This window comes from Lissotriton helveticus, chromosome 3_2, assembly GCF_964261635.1.
Source record: "Lissotriton helveticus chromosome 3_2, aLisHel1.1, whole genome shotgun sequence".
NCBI lineage: Eukaryota > Metazoa > Chordata > Amphibia > Caudata > Salamandridae > Lissotriton > Lissotriton helveticus.
Genome location: NC_136062.1, coordinates 232105121 through 232127273, shown reverse-complemented (window position 1 = coordinate 232127273; position 22153 = coordinate 232105121). Strand labels below are relative to the sequence as shown.

General features: G+C 42.2%; 1 protein-coding gene across 1 annotated transcript in view; it reads left to right on the top strand.

Moving 5' to 3' along the window:
* The window catches only part of SNX33 (sorting nexin 33), a 173089-nt gene that overhangs the window by 32345 nt on the left and 118591 nt on the right, over nucleotides 1-22153 (top strand). Inside the window, exon 3 of the mRNA XM_078685084.1 lies at nucleotides 603-2161. Within this exon, the coding sequence (XP_078541210.1) occupies nucleotides 619-2161 (1543 nt within the window). The 5' untranslated portion in view covers nucleotides 603-618. The remainder of the gene's footprint in view (nucleotides 1-602; nucleotides 2162-22153) is intronic.

Here is a 22153-nt window from a genome sequence, read left to right as displayed (position 1 = left end):
GAGGAGCAGGGTCAAGATAGATTTGCATATGGATGGGTTCAAACTGGGGTGGCGTAGTGAGCAAAAGACACAGATTTAACCCAGATCTCTTGACTGGAGATGAGGGTTTGATTTATTCAGCATTCCGTCCATCATTTGTTTCCGCAGCATTACTCTTGTGCATGAGCAGTATATATAATTCTCATTGGTTACATTTTTCCGGTGAGGATGTGCATAAGGTAACAAAGAGAAGCTAAATCAAATCTAGTGATTCCTATAACTCTATCACTCTGATTCCCCAGTTTCTGTTTGAGGAGGAATTGGAGTGTAAACCATGTTGACTGGAGGGAAAGGCTTGCAAAAAACAGCATATTAGTGTCTGTGGAAAGTTTATTATTTCCTTTGTTAGAGGTAAGTGCAAAAATATAAGGTGAGTCCTACACTCAATGAATAGATGAAGTACCAAAAAAGAAGTAACTTTACAGATAAAAACTCATTTGAACTTCTAAAATCGATATCAAACAGTGTGCATGTGATTAACATGTGGGTCTGTGTCGGTGAATGCTTTGTTATACAAGATATCCAGATATTAAAACCCTTTTCTTTCTGATATCCTTTGTTAGCTTTCTGGAAGTGAACATGGCATTGAAAGCGAGAGCTCTTTACAGCTTCCAGAGTGAGAACAAGGAAGAGATCAACATCCAGGAGAATGAAGAGCTCCTCATTTTCAGCGAGAATTCACTGGATGGATGGCTTCAAGGCCAGAATAGCCGCGGTGAGACTGGTCTCTTCCCTGCCACCTATGTGGAAATTCTACGTTCAAGGGCCAGCTCTGGTCACCAAGACTATTCAGGTTCTAATTCCAGTCACCCAAACTATTCCAGGTCTAATTCTGGTCATGCTGAAAATTCCAGGGCTAGCACCAGCCGCACAGATTATTCTAGAGCCAGTTCCAGTCATACAGACTATTCCAATAGCCCATCCAGCTCGCCAGCGACCGAAACCTCTTTTTACCAACAATCCTCCAATACCAGCTTTTCCAACCAGGGCAGCTTTGAAGACGATGATGATGATGACTGGGATGATTGGGATGATGCCACGGTGGTGGATGAACCTAGGAGCACACCAGGCACCAACGGGCACCCCGCTCATCACCAGCCATACCTGCATCCCAATGTGAATTACCGAACCAAGCCACATCTGGAGCGACAAGACAGCATTTCCAGCTCTAAAAGAGGCAGTGTGGTTGGGCGCAACCTTAACCGCTTCTCCAGCTTTGTGCGCTCGGGAGTGGAGGCTTTTATCCTTGGGGATGTGCCTATGATGTCTAAGAACACTGAAACCTACTGCATAGAGATGGGCCCTAAGGGCCCTCAGTGGAAACCCAGCCCTCAACCTTTTGTCTGCTCAGTCCAAGAACCAACCAAACAGACCAAGTTTAAAGGAATAAAGAGCTACATTTCATACAGACTGACCCCAGGCCACACCAACACGGCTGTGTATCGCAGGTACAAACATTTTGACTGGCTCTATAACCGCCTGCTGCACAAGTTCACAGTGATCTCCATACCCCATCTGCCAGAAAAACAAGCCACAGGCCGCTTTGAAGATGACTTTATTGAAAAGCGGAAACGAAGATTAGTACTCTGGATGGACCACATGACCAGCCACCCAGTGCTGTCCCAGTATGACGGTTTTCAGCACTTCTTGACCTGTTCCGACGACAAGCAGTGGAAGATGGGCAAGCGTCGTGCTGAGAAGGATGAGATGGTAGGGGCTAGCTTCCTTCTGACTTTTCAGATCCCCACTGAGCACCAGGATTTGCAAGACGTGGAGGACCGGGTAGATACTTTCAAAGCTTTTAGCAAGAAAATGGATGACAGTGTCCTGCAGCTCACTAATGTAGCTTCTGAACTGGTTCGCAAGCATGTTGGTGGTTTCCGCAAGGAATTCCAGAAACTGGGCAATGCCTTCCAGGCCGTTAGTAACTCTTTTCAGATGGATCCACCCTACAGCTCAGACACGCTCATTGGTGCCATCTCTCACACAGGCAAGACGTACGAAGTTGTCGGGGAGATGTTTGCGGAGCAGCCGAAAAATGACTTGTTCCACATGCTTGACACCCTCTCTCTGTACCAAGGTCTCCTCTCCAACTTCCCAGATATCATTCACCTCCAAAAAGGTAAGCCTGATCCGTCTCTATCTCATTCATGCCGACGGGGATCTGTCAAATGTATATGTAGTCCCGCAGGACACGATTTGTATAGCTTGAGCTATATTTATTTCTGTATAAAGTGTAGGTGGCCTGAGACTCCTAGTATGTGTCTTTTACGGTCAGAATTGTGACATTTTAAAGTGCGTGGAAGGACTTCTCAGCTGGAAATCATAAAACTGTAATATAATTTTTCTCAGTTTAGATGAAACTTCCACCACCCTTTCTCCCCTGAACCTTTCTTTGTGATGCATTTGTCAGTATAATAACTGGTTACATGATGCCACACATACACACACCTGATATACGGGCTTGAATTTCTCTCTGGTTGTAAACATTTGAGGTGCATTGCTGGCAGACAGGGTTGCACCTGCGCTTTCTGAGTCGTGTACATAATGTCCACCCCTAGATTTGTTGACTTCCACCTGCTTACGGTTCATTGGAGCTTGGGAAGGTGGACCTCTACTTATGTCTGCCTACAAAAACAGACAATGTACTACAACCCCATTTGTAACCTCAGATCAAGCAAAGCAAATCTGATCATAAAAGTAAGACTTAACCGTAAAACCAACATAGGAAAATCTATTCAGGTCATAGGGGCAAATCTCTGGAACTCCTTATGCCCAGATCTGGCTAACCAGACAAACCTGACAACTTTCAAAAGGAGTTTGAGGCAATGCCTCCCAATCGAGGCTTCTCCTCCCCCCAGACACTACTGGGATTAGTCCCGCCTACGGAGGACACAGCCTCTCAAAATGTAGCCTGACCTCCTTTGAAGTTTGGCTCCAAGTACACACACATCCCAGTCCTTTTACATCCTTCAACTCATCAGGAAGGGACCATCAAGATGGACTGAGTTTCGGTGGACTGGGCAGTGCATTGAAAAGGCCTTGCTCATAGGCCAGTACTATATAAATTAACGGAATGAAAACGCAGCTCAATAAATAACGTGTTTTCCTTAGTATGGTTGCAGGTGTACCACTGTTTATGTGCATAGGCACACCCCCAAATTGACTTCAGCATCTTTCATTCCCAGTACAGTCCGCAGCCTAGGGCTCCTGTGGGTTGACGGATGAGAGACAAATATTGAGCTGTTTTGGTAGTAACTAGCCAGTGAACCGCTTGAGTCCTAAAATCTCATTAGGCATCCACAAACTGTTATGATGAAAAGGATATGCTTTTTATTTTAAAGCAGAGAACATGTTTTGGAATACATTTTCAAATGTCGCTAAGCCCCCACCATGCTGGTCAGGGAGGTGGCAGTTCTGGAACACTAAAGCTATACTTCTGATAAGTCGATATGAGGGAAAAGATAAACGTGATGGGCGTAGATAGTTGAATTAATCTTCACCGACAGATGGCTGCTCTCTCTGTTGGTGTCAATCCTTTCTCTATCGTATGCTTTCCGTGCTATTTTCAGTCCCCTCCACACCTTGCTCTGACTAGTTTCTATTTTAAGATCCCCCCTTTTCGTGCTGTGTTTAGACCTTTCTCAAGCTCCCCTGGCTGTTCCAATCCACTGTTTAAGACTCTCTAGCTGTCTCCTGTTCTCTTGCTGAAGTTTGGTCACTTTCAAGCCTTCTCCGTCACTCTCCTGTGTTCTTGCAGATTTCTTTACATGCCGTCTTAGCTGTTCACTGTGTGCTGAGCACTGTATTACTGAATTTTGGACACCCTTTGATTGGTGTTCTTGTTATAAATTGATATGGTCATTGTTTTTAATGTAACTTTTTCACTGTGAATTTTTTTTAGCATTCAGCTGTTTAATTTTAATCTTTATTGCACATTGTATGTGTTGATCAATGAACTGTAATTGTGTTTCCATTAAAACATAGCGAGTTTTTATCACCCATATACCTTTTCAATTGTCCCTGATTTGGTTTCCCACTTGTTTAGTTTAATTGTAATTCCTTGACTGCCTAGGAAATTCTGCATACACACTGTGTGCTTGTGCCATCCTGTGTATACCTCTGCTCTACCTGGGGTTGCACAATGTTGCAGGCTCCAGTTCCCATGGGTCGGGTGTCTATTTAGCATTTTAATACCAAGCTATCTGCTTTCTCAAAAGAATAGCTGATCACCTGATTCGCGAGTATAAAATATCTGCACGCGCAACTCAATTGATTTGTCTTTGAGTGAGAGCAGAATAGGTAAAATAATATGTCACTCTATCTGGCTACCATGTACCAGAGAAATCTGCAGGTGTTACCAGGATATTCCCTGGCATTTGGAATGGCTCATGCCTTGCTGGGTTTAAATGGGCAGTTAACAAATATTGACAAAGTCAACAGTACAATAAGGTTTGTCCTCACATTTGTTTATGATTGTGATTTTATCATGTGTCTAGTGCAGCCTGACACACAGTTAACATCATGTGCTTAGCCTAAGCAAACATGCACACATAGAGGACTAAGCTCTGCATCTCAGGACTACCCGTCAAGTGAAATGTTTCCTCTAATTCTTGTCATGCGATAGGAGGTCCCTACTGAGAGTACTGCAGCTACACAATCATGTCCATGGGTCTCCAATGTTGGTGCCAAGCCATATTCTCAGTATATTCCCGAAATGAACACAATGAATCTAAATATAAATAATTAATTTGGCCAGTTCTAGTGAAAATCTGGTGTGCCTTTGATCATTTTGGACCAAAATCTCGTTGTGTGTCCAGAATTTGTATTCCCTTTCGTTGATGTCCTTGTGCCAGGTTTCAACACCCGCACACCTCTGTGTCTTCTCTTTTGAATTCAATGTCTGTCTCCCTCTGCACTTATTTTGAGTTGAGATGAGGCATATAGAGCCCACTGTTGCCACTGCTCGACGTTAGGCAACAACGACAAATGAAGTTGTGGTTGACATAGGTAAAAAAAGGCCAGCTTAAAAGCAGTGAGCTCAACAATCTTTAAAAAAAAAAAATTCAATTTGCATCCATTGTAAACATTGACATAACTGCAACAACAACATTACACTTAGACCACAATCTGCCATCTTGTGATTCCCTCTTCTGGTGAGCGTCGAAGGGACACAAAATAAGGTAGAAACAAAATTACATGCAACACCTTGGTGCACATCAGGGCATGGCCGCCTCCCACAACTCACCCTCACTCCCCCCTCCTGGGTCCGGCAAGGTACTACTGGGCCGATAACCCAGTTGTGTGTTCACAGCAACAAAACTCACCTCCGCCACAGGTCTTTCAAAGTTGAAGGATTCGATGGAGATGGAGCTAAGCAGATTTGACATGTAACCGGGGACGATTTGGAAATTAACCTTTCACTGTGCCTTCTCTTCCTATCTACACGTTTCCCAGGTTGTACTTCAGTGCATTAATGAACAAAAGTTTGAGGCACTGTTAATGGTAGCAAACAAAACGGTAGATTCGTTTTTTATTAAAGTTTAATTTCTAGTATGAGTACAAAAACATCATCACACTTGGTGCTCTACGCCGACGTATGTTTCGTGATCAATAATCACTTCCCCAGGGCGTCATACAGTTCATAAATAAAGTATTGAAACATGAGCTAATTAATTCTTCTATTGATAGTTCACTGAAGGAAAATAGGTTCCTACTGATCTACGCACTGACATTGAGGTGAGGGTTTTCATGCACTTTTACAGTTTAGTGATAGTATGACACTAATAGGAGGCCACATTTGGGAATACATTTATTGCAAGAAGCAAACAAAGAGGCGGATTATCAACAGCATTATGTCATGTTCCACTACTTTGTTTCCTTTAAGAAGTGATTCTGAGTTCATCCCCACTTTGTCATGTCTCACAGAGGCCCCTGCTGGAGATTTGTTGAAGCAGCAAGTTTAGGCATAAAGCCCCTACAGTAGTGTTCTTGTCTAGAAGCTACATCATTTCAGAAACACTCTGAGTTGCATGCACTGTCTTTACATCACACATTTTCTTTTGGCCTGCAGGAACACTGTTCGCCATGAATATAGGATGTAAGCTAAAAACTATTTTGTCTGGTGCTGGAATTACACCAGCAATCACTGCAATGATGCAGTGAGAATTTATAAATTGCGGGACGGAGGATAATTTTATGAAATCTGTTTCAGCAATGGGCAATGAAAGCTTAGTAAGCTCTTTGTGCATTATTTATTGACTCAAAAGCTGTATTTGATGGGGTAAGGAGAAAGCTTCTTTGGTCGAAACGTAATGGACAGGACATACCAGAAACCCTTCTTTGTGCATTTCAGGGAGTATACCCAGATATTTGGCTGTGGATAAATCTATGGGATAATACCAGGCTGTCCCCAAAATCAATGCAAATCACAAACTTAAAAGGATGCGTATTAGCATCACTGCTCTTCAATCTATATGTGGCTGATCTGGATGATATGCCAATAGGGAGGCATCCCCCTCATCAGTATATAGGAAGAGGTGTGGCGCCGCGGCTAGGGCGACTGACTCCGGAATCTGGGTATCATGGTTCGATCCCCGGCACCGGCGGCAGATTAGCCAACACCATGTGACTCCGGGCAATAACTTGCTTAATCTTCCCGACGGCCCCCAGCGCCTAGATACCCTTACGAGTGATTGTGCGCTTTACAAATGTGGATTATTATTATTATTATTATTATTATATTGTTATAGTTCGAAGTAGAACATTCTTGTTTTCTCTAAACCCAGTGTAGTTGTATATTATCGGGTGGGCTCAACCCAACTTTTGGAGGGAAAACCTAGATGTAACTGAGAGGTGTGGACCAGGAACTGTTAAAATGTCCTACGGAGTCTGTCAAAGGTGCTTTATTTCTTGAATAGTTGGGCACCTTGGTCAGATTAAAGACAACAATGGGGGACGTGTAGGGAGGGTCAAGGGCTCCCCCGTCCTCTGGTCAATATGTTTCAGCTGATGATGTAGCCAAAAAGGTCAATCCGCTTTCATCAGGACTTACCTGATTGTTTTCTTTCCCTCAATACCTAGTGGAGAAACTAACTTTGTTGTCAAGTCCAAATTTCTAATCATTCACACCACATACTCTGTGTTTTACCTGATTCCGGGTGATCTTTTTATACTCTATTTATGGTAGGAAATTCTATTGTGCTGGGCAGACCGCCCTCGTGTCACGCCTTCATCAGAAGGCGTACTTGGTAGAGTACCTGTTCAGGTCCTTTAACTCCTGAATGATTCAGAAACAATTAAAATCATTAGTTACTCTACCTGGCATGCTGATGCAGATATGAGACGAGGCATACCTGCCTGTAGAAATGAATGTTTTGGCAATATTACAGGCTGAAACATGTTGACTAGAGGATGAGTGAGCCATTGGCCCTCCCTACACATACCCCAGTTGTTGTTTTATATGTGCCCAGGGTGCCCAACTATTCCTGAATTAAAGCACCATTGATGGGCTCTGTAGTACATTTTATCAGTTCCGGCTCACGAGCCCATGCCTCTCAGTTACATCAGAGTGCTCCATCCAAAACCACACAGAGTGAAGACTCAATGATGAAGCATGCCAAAAAAACATATGTGGGGGAGAGTCCTTTTAGAAAGAAAAAACAGTAATGTTCCCCGCAGAAATAGGCTGGAGAGGAAGAGCCCTCCCTATTGGCATTTAATTATAGTCTGCAGGGAATTGAGGGAATCTCCCCTGTATAATGTTCCTCTCTCCCTCTGATTTGGTCTAGTGCAGGTGTCGCTCGCAGAAACCTTAAGAGTACCGCCCAGCCTTGAGTTCATTTTTAAATAAGAACTGCAATAAATAAGTGTTGCATTTTCCTTTTAAAGTTAATTAAAGGCTATGTTTATTTAACATTATTTGCAGGTACTAGATAGCAGAGCCTGATGAGTAGTGCTCCACTCAGATTTATGACCCACGTGGGTCACATAGGTTCAATTCTGAAGAACTGAGGTATTTAACTCTTACATAAAAGTCATTCTCAACTCGATATTGGAGCTTGAGAACAAAATTATATTTCTGAATGTTTTTAAATAAGAGAAAATTAAAATGTAGAGTTAACTTGATGATTAAATTACCTTTCCATTTTATTTTTCTCTCTTTTAAAAGTGTCACATTTTCAAACAGCAGGCATCCTGCTCCCAGTGGCTGGTAGACTCGGTGCGATATTTATAACAGAAAAATACAGTAATTTTATTTTAAATGGGAGAAATTTACAGTGAAGAAAAATGTTTCAATGAAACATTGTCAATGTTTTTCTTTAAATTAAGCCAATTAAGTCCTAATGTTTTATGAGGCGTGTTTTTTCACTTTAATTTCTTCACATTTAAACAAATGACTGTATTTTCCTGTTATAAATATGGCACTGTGTCTGCATGCCACTGGGAGCAATATGCCTGCTGTTTTTAAAGACACTTTGACATGGGAGAAAATTAAAATGATTAGTTTTATATAGTCATAAAGTTAATTCTTTATTTGAATTTTCTCCCATTTCAAAGTGTCACGTTTACACACAGCATGCGTCTTGCTCCCAGTGGCTAGTAGACATGTTGCCATATTTATAAAAGAAAAATACAACCACTTTTTTTTAAATGGGAGAAATTTAAAGTGCAGAAACATTTTCTATTAAGAGCAGAACAACCTTCTTGTTATGAACATTTTTGCAGAGCATTTTTCTGCACTATAAATTTCTCCCCTTTAAAAAAAAAAAGTAATTGCTGCATGGTGTTGTACATGTAACGGTGCCACATATGGCGCAAGATATGCCCTGTGCCACAAGTACATACGACACAGGCTCTGTCACCCACACACATAAATCCTGTCCATTCACACACACGTTCATATATCCTGACAGACATGCCTTCACTGACTCACATGGCTGCCCTATCCTGGTACCCCAGTATTTTGTTCAAACCATAGTATTGGGCTCCATGGGCATTATTTTTAAAATCAATGAAGCTGGGCGAGGAGGTGTTTGGTAACAATGCGCAAGTTACTAGGCCTTCAGTAGCTTACAACAATTTTCACTTCGCAGAAGCAGCTCACATTATAGAAAGGGTTGGAGACCCCTGGTATAGTCCATCAAAACTTGACAGGCAACAAATGGGCTACCTGCAGTATACAAATGATACAGCTCTGATAGAGCAAATTTAAAAACTGGCCTGATCTAACCCAGTGTGATGTCTATCGGGCAATATTCTCACTGCCAAGAAACGCTACACTGCTCAAATAAGATTAGAATTTAGCTACTTGCGACCGCAGTGGAAGCATCACTTCTAAAGCTTGGGTGTACATTGGAAAAAGCAAACACAAGAACACTGGTGGCCCAAATTTGAAAAGGTGCTCTCCTTCACAGAGACCCAAAAGGCAATCTCTGGTTGTCCTTTTCAAATAAATCTATTGCCACTATGAAAGAAAAACATCAGTGGGATTCCAAAATATCTGAAAGCGAATTTAAATAAAGACTCAGTCATTCAAAAAAGATAAATCTGGTTGCCACGTATTACATAGTTATCTCTCTAAGACTCCTCAGAGCTACTTAAGAGAGTCATTACCTGTCGTCTACAAAAGCAGGTGTACCCAACTAAAGTTTGACCTCATTAACAACAAGGTGTTTGATCCTTCCTGGAAATTGTTAGGAATGTAGATTTCGTGGAACTGAATCAAAATTACTTTAGCGCCTATTGTGTATGTGCCCCAACCTGTTGGCCAAAAAAAAAAAAATTAGATCATGCAGGACTGATTCAGAATTACCCTGGCACGTACCGTGCACTTGCCCCGCATCGTTTAGCTCAACGTAGATGAGAACCACTCTCCTTATTAAAATAGTGGTTTGCATCTGTATGGAAGCAATCGGGCATGTAATGATGGGTGAGAACTTGCAGCTGATACAGAGATCCACTAGATTTATTCAAATTGATGAAACGTTAATATTGAACATCAATCCTAATGGACACTATCTGAACAGTCATCAATTAGAAGTGATAGCTCTGTGGACCACTGAACCTGTGACTAAGGATTTTCTACTAACGATTTTCTAGCTTCTGTGGTCAGGCCCAGGTACATGTGTGTCAGTGAGGCTGAGAACTCGGTTATCACCCCACAGGGGTCTTGTTTTAAAATATATGATAGATTTTGAATTTATGTCAATGCACTGCCTCGGTCTATTATACAAAACTACTTGGGAACGTAGAGGTGAAAGAATCTGTACATATCATTAATAATCCAGCTTTAATACGAAATGTTGGACCAATGGATGGTGAACAATATAATAAAAGTGCAAGTTATTGTGATCTTATTTTGCAACTCACTTGTAGAATCTGAATCAGCTTTTATTACCTAAGCAATAAACATTTAAATAAATCTAAATCCACACCTTCTTCCTCCTCATCTTCTTGTATGTAACTACTCCCCTGTGACCTCTGTGCACCACCGCGGACTATTACTGCCTCATCTCCATCGGTTACACAATATAGGCCCCATGCAGGATTATGCCATCTGTATTCAGAGATACTTTACAGTGTACCTGCCTGGAAAACTTTACTGCAGTTCTTCTGATTTTCTTGTCATCAAACACAGCATTCTTGAGATGTTGCCATCATTGCTTCCCGATCACCTTGTGAACTGCTCTGACAGTGTGATCTTCCAGAATGACGCTACTGTATACTACAGATTTGCAGCTATTGGGTGGTCATTGGTTATTATATAGGTGATGTATCTTTCATAGATGAGACGTCCAATGTTGACTTTGAAAGGGAGATGAGGGGAAAGTACTGCTCACAAATGTTGTCTTTCTTAGGTTTGTGAATAATTTCAAGATGTATAGCCCTGAAGCTGGAAAACTTTTTAGTTCTTTGTAGAAACTGTTTTGGCTTTCAGGTTGTCGTAGGTGGTCACAAGGGCTAGATAAACTGCAACAATAATGTATGAAAGAGTAAAAATTTTAGAAAAGCCCTGAAAACAACCCGCAAGATCGCCATCTCTACTTTGGAGTAAGCGTTATCTTTGTCAACTAGAATATGTGGTAAGAAAATATTTTGGTGAGTGCATCTCGCTTTAGCACTTATTGAACCTGCTGAGGCAACAGAGCAAGTAGAGTCCATATAATTCATGTGGCAGGCTGATGGCAGGGGAAAGAACAGAGAGGCCATACGGCAAAGCGGTACTCCTATATGTTTATTCTTCTGCAATGCCATTGTCAGGCATATATTTGGAGATGTGTGTCTAAGCAAGAAAAGAACAGGTCTTCCGCCACTACGAGAGGGCTGAACATGGCTCTGTAAATCCACTGAGACAACTAGAAAAAGGTATACAAGTTGCTTCTACCTTTTAATAAACTGTGATGTATACACTGGGCTGTCCCTATACTATGCTGTAAATGATAATGTCTTGGAGCCCTTTCCTGTCCTTTCCTTCAATCTGCCAAGGGGCTAGCTCACTGACCTGAAAATGTTATCCTATAAATATCCATCGTCACATGGAAACACAATACCACATCAGATTTGGTTATTAATCTCAATCGTGTTAAACAAAGACTGAAAATCATGTCTCTCAAGACCAAAACGCAAAGAGTTGCCAGGTTGGGAGCAGTGCAGTCAAAGAAAGACAGGCAGAGACATGTTGAGAAAACATCCAGAGATGATGGGAGAGAGGAAATCAAGCTGAACGGGAAGGGAGGGGGAGTGACAGGCGGGCAGTGATGTGACTGAGAGCACACGTGTAAAGTCATAAGTTGTGTTCACCAGGTCACTGTTAGGGCTGTACCTTTTTGTAAGGGAAAGAATACTTCCTATTTGTTGATGTTTTGAGTTCTTTAAATGGGCATTTCCTGTTACATAAACATAAAGCAGTAGAAATTCCACTACTTACTTACTTGCTTTTCTTCTTGCAATTGCAACTTTTTATTGAACATTTTAAAAAGCAGCATTTGTCTGATGGTCCAATATGTTGTATTGCTAGACTTTAAAATAACGATCAAGTTTACAAAATTCCAGATAGGTGGCAATCACACATTTAGAGTGCAGATCCGAGCAATCGCTTCTTGGCCATGCTTGCGTGGCAACCATCGAAATAAATCAGGAAACACTGGCCTACGCATATTATCTAATCTGTGCTGCTATGCCTCTATCTGGCAACTTTTTTTTACCCATTTTACATAGTCTGCTGCTTACGGTCTGGTCAGATAGGTAACGATGCCTGTCTGTTACCTATCTGACCAGACCGTAAGCGGCAGACTATGTAAAATGGGTCAAAACATTGCCAGTTAGAGGCATGGCAGCACAGAGTAGATTATACCTCGTGGTTACCTGAGGTCCATTTTGCGAATAGCCTCTTACATACACATCTCATGCTCCACGTGTTCGCCCCCTCAGGGCGCCCAGAAAAAAGTTGGATTCCAGCCAGGGCTACAGGGCTACAGGGCTTCAGACTTAACTCTGTGCTTCGGAGTGAAGCTTTGTATACTTTTTAAGCTCTGGAATTGATATTGCAGACAACAGGATATGTGCTGGCGCGCATCCGACTCAACCTCTAAATGGGCGGAGGAAAGCCTGGGACACCTGAGCAGGCTGTGTCACGAAGGCGGGGCTCAGCACCTCCTGATAGCACCTGGCTAGGAATGTCTGAGTCATACCTGGTGAAGGTGAGGGAGGAGGGGAGCTGGAGAAGTGGAGGAGATAGGATGACGCATGTCAAAAATCAGCTTTTTTAAAACAAATTGAAGAGCGAAGAATACAATGCTATCAATAAATAGATTTTAAAACTGGCTGCCTTCATTGGGAACAGCTTGCCCTACTGTGCATATCCAGAAAGAAACACTGGTGTATATACAAATAAGCTCTCATGTAATAGGCATTTGAACACATTTCTCGATAAGAGCTGCAGTCCATGTGTTTCAGGAAGCAGTCTACCTGCAGCCCTGCCCTCAATTTGTGCCGGGAAACATCGTTTACAAAGCGGGTATTACATCGCGATGCTATTACATCGCAGTTTTTACAACGCAAGTCATTACAACGACTTGCGCTAGATGGCGCTCTAGAACAAGGAATAGTATAATTTACTATCCAACACCTTCCCTACTGTACATAGACTGGAGTTGGAATAGTAAATTATACTACTCCTAAGTCCAGCGCCCTCCAATGCGAGTCGTAACGACTTGCGTTGTAAAAACCGCAATGTAATGTACCGCGATGTAAATGTATGCATTGTAACGTCATACATCCGTTTTTGCCACCGCAGACACCTGACCCAGAATGAACAAGCAGACTGAACCAGATGTTATAGGATGCAAATGTGCACTTTCTTATACCGTTCTAGTTCTTGTTAAGACTATATACTCAATGAATTTCAAACTGATGTCAAACAGTGACCAGTGCATAGAAGTCAGGTATCCCGGTTTGCTGCTAACAATTAAGAACATTAGACAAGGTTACTGGGCACGAGGAAGTCATTTTCCACATTTTGTTCCACCAGTGTGCTTTGGAGGGTAATAAGGTTGATCACTCTGTGTTCTGAATCAACCCTCCGGGGTAGAACAAGCACGGAGCAAAAGAGTCTTCATTGCCCCCACCCCAGGACTTTTTGCGTTGACTGCCATCAATTCCACCAGAAGGGTGCCAGTTGAAAAGGAATTTTATTGTGCATCTGCTACCCACAGGGGTTTGTCAGAGACGGCCATACTATTTCAGCATATGGTTGTGAGTGTAAACAGGTGCAGAGCCATTCCTCTTCAGCCCTGCCTGAAACAGCTAGCAAGTGCCTGACAGGGTATGTTAGATCATGAATGTATGAGTAAATAGCTAAGTGTTTAAGCAATTTCTGAGTTAATGAATGATTGTAGAGGACCTGAACATATATGTTTACAGGGAAGGGAAGACAGAGTCATAGAGCAGCAAACTCTAAAAGGATTATCTTGATGTTTTACTATCATTGCCCTTAGTGCTTCCGGTATGCTTCTACCATTGAGTGTTCTCTTACACTGGGAACAAGTTCTATTCTTTATAAAACTGTGATGTCTCCTTTGACATGAACGTACTTCTTTAACTGAGTGTTCTATCAAATTTAAGTGGATTGGAGGTGTATATGCAAAGTCAAGACTTGCAAACAAACTAATTGCAAAAAAAGATTTTCTGTTGAAAATTTAGATTAGTAGGAGAAGCCAGAGTTCTCAATTCTTTCTTAAATAAGCTTAGCAAAGAGCGGACTCCCTTTGTCATTGTGCTCAATGTATGTAGGTAGATTTAGTGTACATTTAGGTACAGAGCAATAAGACAAAGTTTAGAAGGGGCAGGAAAATTATGCATCAGGATAATTCCATGGGGACTCGGGCAGACAAGGAGGAAGCAAGAAGATGGTTTTAGAGAAAGTAAAAGTGAGGAGAGTGAGAGATCAGATGAGGAACATGCCAATGGTAGAGGAGTAAGGTAGGGAACCTTGGGGAATTCTTGTGTCCACGTACTGAAATGTTACACTACATTGTGGCATTTGCTGCAGCATAATGCTTTAAAGTGACAGGAGCAAATTCTTTAGTGAGGCAGCAGCTTTTCTAGATCTATTTTCTGTTTTATTTCTATTAAGATGAGAGCATTAGAGGGACCTTGTTAATTGCCCATTTCTTTTTCTTTCATCAATGGGCTTCTTAATTGTATTTGCTACTATTTATAAACAGGAAATCTGAAATTTAGAGGTAGAACATTGTAGCTTTGAAAGAGACCTTTCTTTTTTAAATAAGGATTTTTATTGCTCAGGCGGTTACATAGTTATTCATTGTTTGTGAATTTAATATAAGAGCCCTCGATGGAAAATTATAATTATTTTTATTCAGATGCATCTCAGACACCTTGTTATAAATAGTTACATTTACATACATTATGCTAAGAAAGTGTTCAGTTGAGTTGGTTTGTAAAATTGAATCAGGTCAGCAAGTTCTGAAAATATACCTGTGAGTTGAAACTTTATTACCATCACAATGGTCCTCTTGGTCTTTCCACACTTTCCTTTAAACATCAATCCTATCATGACACTGCTTAGTCAGTCATGACATTACTAAGCGGGCATGCATGCCCTCTCTGGTAAGCCACAGAGAAAAAAGTGAGGGGAAAAGCAAAGGATTCGTTTTCTGGTAACCGATAACCTCACTTCAAGTCAAACATGAACACACTGCTAGGCAGCACAAAATATCACCTTGAGGTCATCGCTGTCTTTGCCATAACGTCATTCATGACTAGCTTTGATCATCTTGTGTCACACAGATCTCATGGCGACTCTCCCCATCTGTTAGCCAGTCTCCTGTGGCATTATTCAGAACCTTAATCTTACCACAAAAACTCAAAGGAGAAGCTGGATGACAGCTTGTATAAAGCAATTCATTTATTGTCTGTTTATCCTAAATATGAGGATAATTTGGCCAGGAACTCACCACCCTACTCAACACCTCTGTCACCACCGCAACCTTTCCTGATGCCTGCAAACACTCAAAAGTCAGACCACTACTCAAAAAAACCTCCGCCGACCCCAGTGAACTCAAAAACTACCGGCCAATCTCCCTGTTTCCATTCCTAGCAAATGTACTGGAAAAGATCATCAACAATCGACTCATGACACACCTGCAGCAGAACCAGCTACTCGACGCCTCCCAATCCTGCTTCCGCAGCAGTCACAGCACTGCCCTAATCGCAGCCACTGACAACATCCGAAGCCTCCCGGCGGAGGAGAAACAGCAGCTTTGATCCACCTCGAACTCTCAGCAGCCTTCGACGCTGTATCCCACCACGCACTGATCGAAAGACTCCACCACATCGGCCTCCAAGGTGACCCACTCAGATGGATCACCTCCTTCCTCACCAGAAGAACCCAGAGGATCCACCTCTGAACTCAAGGAGATCACCTGCAGTATCCCCCCGGGGTTCATCCCTCAACCCCATGCTCTTCAATTAATACATCAAATTCCACAGTCTCAACATAATTTTCTACACATCCAACTCATCCTCTCACTCACTGACAACCCCAGCACCACCAAAACCAATTTCCACAGATGCATGACAAATGTCGCCGAGTGGATGAAGAACAACTGCCTGCAGCTGAACATAGACAAGACGGAACTACTGATCTTTGGCATCAGCAGCAACACATGGAACACCTCCTGGTGGCCATTAGACTTAGGACCCGCACCCATCTCTCCAACCATGCCAGAAACTTCGGAATCATCATTGACAACAGGCTCACCCTGTAATCACAGACCAACGCCATCTCCTCCGCCTGCTTCCACACTCTGTGCATGCTACGCAAGATCTTCAAGTGGCTACCCCTACACACGGGACACACCATGACACAAGCCCACATCAGCAGCTGACTGGACTACGACAGTGATCTTTACGTAGGTATCGCCACACACCTTCTACGGAGACTACTATAGATACAGAACACCAAGGCCAGAATCACCCTCTGCCTTCCCTGATGAACCCATATCACACCCTACCTCAGGAAACTCTAGTGGCTTCCCGTACAGAAGAGATGCCAATTCAAGCTGCTGACTCATGCACACAAGGTTCTACACAACCGGGGACCTGCCTATATTAACCACCATTTGAACTTGCACCAACCGAGAAGACTAAGCTCTGCCGCCCTTTCACTTGCCCATACTCTCTGCATCTACCGAAGCAGAAGTGGAGGACGCTTCTTCTCCTACATCGCAGCAAAGACCTGGAACAGCCTCCCAACGCTACCATCTCCTCACTTCCAGAATTCCGAATGGGCCTCAAGACCAGGCTGTTCGAATAAGCCTCCGGGACCAACAAGCTTTTGGATACCCTATTGAGTGATGAGCCACACTTTAAAAATCCTGATTATTTGATTGATCGATTGATTGATTCCAATGTAGTTTTTAATTTAGAAATTCTTTACCTGAGCGACCAAACAATTTTTTTTATTTAGACCTGATGAGGTTTGGAAGTACTTTGGTGCAGAGGGTGCACTGCCATGACTCCTCTGAATGGATGTCCCCTAGCTCCTCTCTGTGATGCAATCATTCCTCACCTGCCCGTGCTGACATGGGAGGTAATATGAGTTTAAATCTTTTTACTCTATTTTGATTTGTATATATCAGATAGTGATTCGGTCTCAGAGCCGTCCAATTTTCTGGCCTGTAATGGCTAGTATTTCTTCCTTTACAGACCAAGGTGGGTTCTTTGTGATGGCCAATCCTGAGCTGGCCCTTGAGCAGTTGAACTATTGTATGAAAACCATGAAAGTCGTTGAACAAAGCTATTCTGGGATAGCGGTAATTGGAGGCAGAAGAGTATTTCTAAATTCCCAGGACCAAATCTGAAGATTCTGTTCTAGATTAATGTAGGTGGGGCAAAGCAGGTATCAAAAAGTATTTCACATTTATATAGGCCAGATGTAGTGCAGATATTGAATATTCAATTTGAGACATATTGTTCAGTAGTGCCACTGAAGGCTTTAAGAGCAGAGTGTGCATCATACAATCTCTCTGATCTAGGAATGTAGGTCCCTGTAGTTTACTATGGAAAATTCTTTCTGTGGATTACTTCTAAATCTTGTCCATTTATTTACTGTTCTCTCTCTCCTAGCAGGAAACACTCTGATTTCATTGCAGAAGTTTGCTGGAGATCTTATAGTGATTCTTATAGAGAACTGGAGCTGATAATCAGCTGGTTTAATGTGCATCAGTAGCGTGCTTATCACTGTTGAATTAAAACCTGCATAACATCTGAATTCAGCTGGTTACACATAGATATTAGTATTAAATAATCAACAGCAAACTGGAAAGATTTGTGATAGTACAGTCACTAATACCTACTCAGAAACTAAAGTCACATTCACACGTGACCACTTATCTGTGTTCTCTCCCTGATATGTACCTGTCATTTCACTGTAAATTTAATGTGCATGTTCTTCCTCTAAGACACCAAACCAAATCTAGTCTTGGTCACTCCCTAAACTCCATAATATGAATTTCTAACATATCTATCTTGAAACTTGACCCCATTTCCCTTTTTGGCCTTCAGAGGTGCATTATTTTCTCATTCATTTTCTTAATAGTATCTGTATAGTTTGTCAGCCCCTCCTATTCAGAAAGGGAAATCTATTTCCACAACTAAGTTCAAGCACTGTAGAGTTGCATAAAATTACTGGTGAAGCAAATAAAGCTTACGTTTTTAGTGAGTGGATGTCTGAGGAAATCACACAAGGCCTTAACGGAGATTTCTACCAGTCTCCACTGTTCTGCCCCAAATTCATCCAAACTTAACAGTATGTTTGGAATGCTGACCACAAATCAGGGTTGAATTCCAGGTGAAGGGAAAGCGTAGAGAGGGATTACAACAGGAAATGTGGACTCTACCTGTCCCAATTACTCCTGCCTGCGATGAAGCACCCACATTGTTCTATTTAAAATTTAATGCAGGCATATGCCACCACATTTAGGAGACTGCATGCCTTTTTTGTTTTTTATCTTCGTTTATTTTGGGGCTATATGCACGCAATCAAAAAGTAATAAATAATTAACCACAGCACCAGGTTACGAAGGCAAGATCTGCTGGCTTAGCCAATGCTCTATTCATGTTTTTAACTGGATGTGAAGTTTTATAGAGTCATATTCCGAATGTATGTAGGGCTTAAAAATTGAATTAAATAGCCCCAGTGACATAGCTTTGTGTGGTTTTTCATTAATGAGAAAACAAAATATTTTTACGCTGGAGTTTCCTATCCAGACACATTCTCCCTGCACAACACACATACCATGCTCCTGCATAGTCGCAAACAAGCAGATCCTGAGGAAAATGAATTAAGTTAGTGTAGTCTTCCCATGCCCGTATTCCTGTAGACATGCCAAGACAGACCCTAATAGTTCTTATTTAATTAAGGACATAGCTGTCTTCTCACCTCCCAATCTTGTGACATCAGAAAACTAATCTTGTATTTGTTTATTTGAAGAGTTTTATATAGCGCTGGCTAGACCCGGAGGTATCAGGGCGCTTTACATGAGGAACATTGAGTTACAAGATACGAACTACATCTGTTACAAGAGCGTAGTAAAAACATAGGCAAAAAACAATTTTAAAGTAGTTCGTCAGAGGGAGACACAGCAGGGAGACAAGGAGAACTGTGCCCAATGTCCGGCTGGGTAGGTGACAGCCGAGGGGGAAAACCAGGGCCAATCTCCTGTATAGCTGTCAAGTAGCTCCACCGGACACCAGCCATGTTGCTCAGGTCTCCAAGGTCAGGGATAACAAGAATAACAGTTTTACATAGTTATATTAAGTTATAGTTGCATAGACAAACATATAAGGACAAGTCCCCAATGGAGGATAGATGAAAATGGAGAGGGGAGTAGAAACAGGGGGATGGGAAGCAGATCAGTTCTGACAGACAGGCAGGGGAGGACAGGTACTTCATGGGAGACCAAAAAGATTAGAGTAAGCTGACCCAAGCCCAGGTGGGGGGTCACATAGTCACTAAGTCCAGTGCCAAATTCAATCACTGCTTTGGGTCATCTCGGTAACTTGAGGGACCTTAAGGTGGAGGTGAAAATAAGGGAGCCTCATTAGTGTCAATTAATGTCTGGTGGGGAGCGAGCATCCCAGAGGTAGCCATCCAGGGGCAATGGACAGGCAGGCGACCAGAGGCGTGGACCGGCGGCAAGCAGTAATCCAGGAATCGGTCGAGGCTAACAAGATGGTGGGCCCAGAGTAAGAGTCACAACAGCCTCAGCACAAAATGGCAGCCCCAGATCAACAGAAAATGCAAGCCAAAGAACATCTCCAACCTCCTCCACAACCAAGTACATCCTGTGTAGTCTAATATGTGCACCATCTTCACCATCACGTTCACGTGGCCCTAGGAAAAGCGTTGATGCCCTCTCCCCACTAGGCTGTACACCCAGCCATCACCGACGTGGGGGAGGCAGTCTTCAGCGCTCACAGGCTCAGTCAGCTGCTTCACGTCACATAGTAGCCCATGCAGCAATCCCCTGGCAGCACGTCCAGCGGGCCACAAGTACTGCTCTGTCCCTCCTTACCTTCCCAGCAGCTCCAACAGGGTCACCACACTCCACATCGCACAGCAGGCGAAGGCCCCCAGTCAGTGCCAGCTCCTCGCAGAGTCCGCCCGCCTCTGCCCCAGCCGGGGCTTTTCTTGGGAGGTCTCCATTAGGCGGGCGCCATCTTAGGATCAGGTGGGTGCCATCTTAGGATCAGGCACTGCTTACTGCGCACTTAAATGAAAAGGGAGACTAACCAGACTAGTAAGTAAGCCATAGTTATTCCCCGAACAAGGCCTTACTGCTAGGGATGGTTGATTATTTGAAGCTGAAGCAGGAGAAAAGATTATTTCCTTTTGCCATACTTTGTTTATCCAGAAGTTAGGACCTCAAGGGCAGCTGATACAAATTTGTCTAAATGAATGTAATTATAACTAGCTGTGTATGCAGTGCAGCACTTATGAATTCACTTTCTATGCATATATTCATGCTAAAAATAAATGTACAGTAATAATACACAACGCTCCCCAAAATTCTTCAGCTTCCTTTGTCGTCTGCATTTATCTACACAGAAGTGAACAGATGTAGAAAGAAATATAAATCTTTATCCATTCAGTCTAGTTATATATATTCTGTAGGTAGAATTCAATATATCCAAAGGTAGAACTCATGCAACTGCTGCCTTCATTAAAGCCAGAAATATTCTGCATAGCAGCTGTATTTACAGTCCTCCCGAGTTTATGGAGCAATGGATCAGGAAAGAGAAGCATCTTATTGAAATCTCATCAGACTATTCTATTCCGTCTCTTCTGTGAGATTTTCCATTGCAAATAAATGCCGGGCTCTGGACAGCCAAGCCAGTTTAGAAGATCTTGCCACAACCTTCCACAAGTCCCCATAGACAGTCTGACAAATCAAAGGAATGTTTAGCAGAGAAGGCCCACTGTGGCTAGCTCGGTTGATGACTGGGAGCCTGGAGGAATGCTGCTTTATCATAGTGCATATTTCATCAGCTACCATTCTCCACCATTGATTTGAAGACCCAGGCAGTATTTACAGGATATCGAATTCAGATATTTTTTCTCCTCGCCCTGCCCTGGATGTTTCCAACTCTACTTCGACTATTCTCTTCTCAAGGAGTCCTGTCTTTTCAACACTGACCTTCATTTGGAGTCAGAGCAGATTTTTATTTAACGTTTCTGCAGATCAGTGCTCTCCTTTTCAATAAGTCCACCGTGCCCTTCCCAGACTTCATTATGTTTTTTAATGTACTTTTTTACATTTTCCTATACATCCCCATAGGGAGAACTCCATCCTGGTGGTACAGATAATCAGTGAAAAGTTATGTGTTGTAACTTAACACATGCACATTTTGTTGTAGGAGGTGTCGCCCCTCATATGAGGGAATTGAGAAATGCAAGTCTACACATGGGTGTAAATCTCCACTCGGAAATAGTGAATAGCACAAAAGTGGAGAGTTACACATAGGCTTTGGAGCAAATATACATATGAGTATACATAGGCATGCATAATTACTTTTGTGAATCTGGCCCCCTGCCCTCACATTATGGAGGCCAGCCAACAGTTCATTTGTTAAGTGTTGACTTGGAATAAAGATGGAAATTCATAAAAGTTGAACGTCAAGTCAAATATGCTGCTGCACTTGAAACCAATGAGCACAATGAATACTTTAAAAATTAGTACCCACCAGTGTTGCAACTTAAGTAGACCTACAATTACAATTTTTATTTAGATTTGTTACAAGCCTTCACTAAGTCCAACAATAAATTAAAATGAATGCCAAGTACAAAATACCAAGTACAAAAGTAAAACAAGTTATGACAATGAATATAAATTAATGAAATATTTTAAAACATTATACACGTCATTTCGAAAGTTGGTCAAAAGTATAAATTCCGTTGCAGTCTTATGATTTGTAATATTGCTGTCTATTAGTTGTTACACTGATATTTTCTGTGATAAGGCTTCAATAAATGACAACAAATAAGACATGCTTAACATCATTAACACCAATGTCTAACATTTTGCTCAAC